This window comes from Salmo trutta, chromosome 16, assembly GCF_901001165.1.
Source record: "Salmo trutta chromosome 16, fSalTru1.1, whole genome shotgun sequence".
Classification (NCBI taxonomy): Eukaryota; Metazoa; Chordata; class Actinopteri; order Salmoniformes; family Salmonidae; genus Salmo; species Salmo trutta.
The window spans coordinates 20,710,110-20,713,483 of NC_042972.1; the positions used below are offsets into that span (position 1 = coordinate 20,710,110).

The following is a 3,374-nucleotide window of genomic DNA, read 5'->3' on the forward strand; positions in this document are numbered from 1 at the left end:
TAAACCGGTAAAAACTGTTTTTCTTCCAAATAGCCGTCGCCTATGTAGGCTACATGGTATATCTGTAAACAATAACTCTTTGAGCCGATGTCAATAGTTGTTGAATACGCTTGTTAATGTAGTAGAAAACCACATTTTCTCGCTTGAAATTTACGGTAAGTAGCTTGTGTTTTTTGTTGCACAGTCGTCACGAATACTTTAGAGCAGGTTAGACGTCAATTTCTATATTTGGTGATGGACGGAACCTCATTTGCATTTTACACCCACCTCGGTTTTCCACGATGTGAACCAATCACATCGCACGGGGAGCGCTGTGTATGGTTTTTCTGTGAATTTCATTGGTTAAAATGCCAATCACTCAAAACTTGCAATTAAGTGACATCACATATTCTGTCCCTTGATAAAAAAGAAACCACAAGCTGTAGTGCGAGCACAGACAACTTGGAAGTGGCACTTGAGCGAAAAATAACATCAAACGCCACTTCCAATCGAACAAATATTTTGGATAAATAATTCTGATTGTTACTTTGGCTAGAGCCAACTTGTTGCTTTGATATCACTGCTTCTGACTTGAAGATTCATTTTTGCTGAAGGATTCGTCCAGGACTCGCATAGCTACTTCCGCTATAGCTAGCTAACGTTACCTCGGTTTCACACTGCATTACTGTCAAACTCTTATTTTATTTCCTACGAGCTGAAATAAAAATTTTGCTGGCAAGATGAACCAAGGATACTCATCTAGAGGGGAAATGGGCCCCGAAGTAACGGCCGCTGCGACGTTTGTTTCCAGGTTATTGAGAACAAGAGGCTTCCTGAGTGAACACCAACTTCATGATTTCAGAGATTGTCTTCAACAGTCATTATCAGGTAATTTGGTTAGCTTTTCCTGTAATTTTTTTTTAAACGTTTGGTTACGAACTAGTTGTTGTCGAAATGGCTGCATAGTGTTTTGGCTAGTTAGTTGACTAACGGTAGCCTAGCTAACGTTAGCTAGTCTTGGCTTTGTCTGTTCCAACTGACAGTCAAATCGAGCTACTTTTCTAATCTGATCGACGTTAGTCAGCAAAAGTATCTCAAATATATATATATTTATCAGGTAATGCTGGGGGGAGACAACGAACATGTAATTCGACACATTTTTTAAATAATTTTGCAAGTCAGCAAATTCGTTAGCAAGCTTCCTTGTTAGCTTAATTTAGCATAATGTCTCGAGATGATTGTAGTAGGCCCAAATTCATTAGCTGGTGCTTTGTTTTCAAAGCAACAAGTTGACTCTTCTAGTTTCGTGCCTTCATTCTGATCATTCTCTCTTCACAGAGCACTACCAGAACCACTGGTTCCCAGACAGACCACAGAAGGGCTCTGGCTACCGCTGCATCCGAATGAACCATGAAATGGACCCAATTATTGGCAGGGCTGCTGGTCGGATCGGACTTACTAGCGATCAGCTCTTCGCCCTCCTTCCCCGGGAGCTGACCCTCTGGGTGGACCCCTTTGAGGTCTCTTACCGCATCGGTGAGGATGGCTCCATATGTGTCCTCTATGAAGCAGCGGCCCCAGCGCCAGCAGCAGCACCAAGCCCCGACCCCACTCAAAACTGCAAGAATCAATTTCTGATCGGTGGCCGCACTAGCCCCCCGAAGAACTACCTGATGACTGTCTCGAGTTAGTGCGGAACCAGGCATTACCTCGACTGGCTACGTGAACAGCGTCAGTGTGAAGCCCGTCGACCACCCACAGTGATTATTTTTCTACTTACATTTCGCAGCATTTACCCCTTTTTTTTAAATGTGAGTTTTCTTAAAGCACTGGGTATTTGTTGTAGTGTTTCTGTTGGGTTAGCTTTTTTTTGTATATTGTTTGACTACCAGCCCATTGGCTCTTTTTTGCACTGCAGAGACTCAGTATGTAGTGTGCTTCTGTCTTGTGGTCTTGGCACACTACAATCAAGCCAGGACTCAAAGTGTAAACAAAACGATTCTGGGATTCTGATGTTAGTATCTCATGGTGCAATAGTAAAAGTACTTCACACCATTGCCACTTCTCACAAATGTATACTAAAGCAATCATAACTGGAGAGTTAAGTATTTGTTCAGGTACCCATACATTTCCAAGATGAACTTTTTAAAAATATGTTTCAGTGTAATTTGGTGTACTGCTGGTTTGTAATCTTACAGGGCCTCTTTTAACCTACCTGTGCCCTGAAATCAAAGACTCAAGACAACGTCTGACATCCTAGTTGAAAAAGAGCTGCCTCTAACAGGTTATACTACCTTAACATGACAATGTCTGCCCAAATCCCTTTGCGTTGAATATTGCTGCCAAACTTTATATCTTGGCTCCTTTTGTGCAATAGTCAGAGTATTCAGAGCAACTGGAGTTTGGCTAAATCTCTCAACAAATAGTCAACTAATTTCAATCCTCTTGGATCCTAGTTGAGAAAGATTTGACTTTTTAATCTAAAATAGCTTTACTTTCAACATGTTCAAAAAGTGGTTGGTTTTAATATTGATCACTATTGTGAATGTTTTTCCTATGTGAATCTGTCACTTTGACAAGTGTTCCCTGTTATTCTCCCCTGGGTAGTTTGCCTTTGTGTATAAGCTGTGAGGTGGTTGGTTGGCGTCATATTAACGTCTATCACTGCCAGGTAGCGTGATGCTCTCAGCCCTCTGTAGTGTACTCTCCCTACCGAGCTGTTGAGCAGCTCACCATTGTTTACTGTTCTAGACGGGAAAGATGTAGAGTTTAAGCTATTTGAAGCACAGTATGCATTTAATGTACATTTAAAAAAAGATGTGCATATCTAGATACTTGTACAGTTTGTCAATTTTATTACAATAAACCTTTATGAATTCAGATTCTCTTGCTGTGGTCTGTTCAATTTGCATTATAGTTTATCCTTTCACTGGTAGACCATTCTAAGTAATCTCTTCCTGTTGTAACTTGAGAGAATCTGAACTCCACTTATGCCATATTCTACATAAATGCCCCCAGCCTCTACTCTTGAAACCCATGAGTAGATCTGACAGGATTGGATAATTGTTGTCCATAGCTCCTATCCCGACTCCATGTTTGCATTGGACCAATCTGATCTATTTATCTATATGCAGGGTTTATATGAATGGTGCACTGTCACTCATTCATGCGTTCACTCTCTCAGGATCAGGCTTGTCTGTGCCTCAGAGCTGGTTTGGCTTGTCACTAAGGGCACACGTGTCTTGACATGCCCTACACCAGCCACAAAAGAGGGAGGACCTATCAGCAGGTACACTGTCCTGTTGTATCAGTTCTGTCCTGGGAGAATGTGTGAAGTTACATTTAGTAAACCCACCCTCCTCCCTGCAAGTGTTTGCAGTCTTTCCTGCAAATAA

At 41.6% G+C, this 3,374-nt stretch overlaps 1 protein-coding gene across 1 annotated transcript; it reads left to right on the forward strand.

Annotated features, from left to right (window-relative positions):
- Nucleotides 1–403: 403 nt before the first annotated feature.
- LOC115150293 (protein BTG2-like) lies at nt 404–2,861 on the forward strand. Its single transcript, XM_029693418.1, has 2 exons — nt 404–867; nt 1,318–2,861. The coding sequence occupies exons 1-2, from the start codon at nt 720–722 to the stop codon at nt 1,668–1,670; spliced, it is 501 nt and encodes a 166-aa protein (XP_029549278.1). The 5' UTR covers nt 404–719; the 3' UTR covers nt 1,671–2,861.
- Nucleotides 2,862–3,374: the final 513 nt, after the last annotated feature.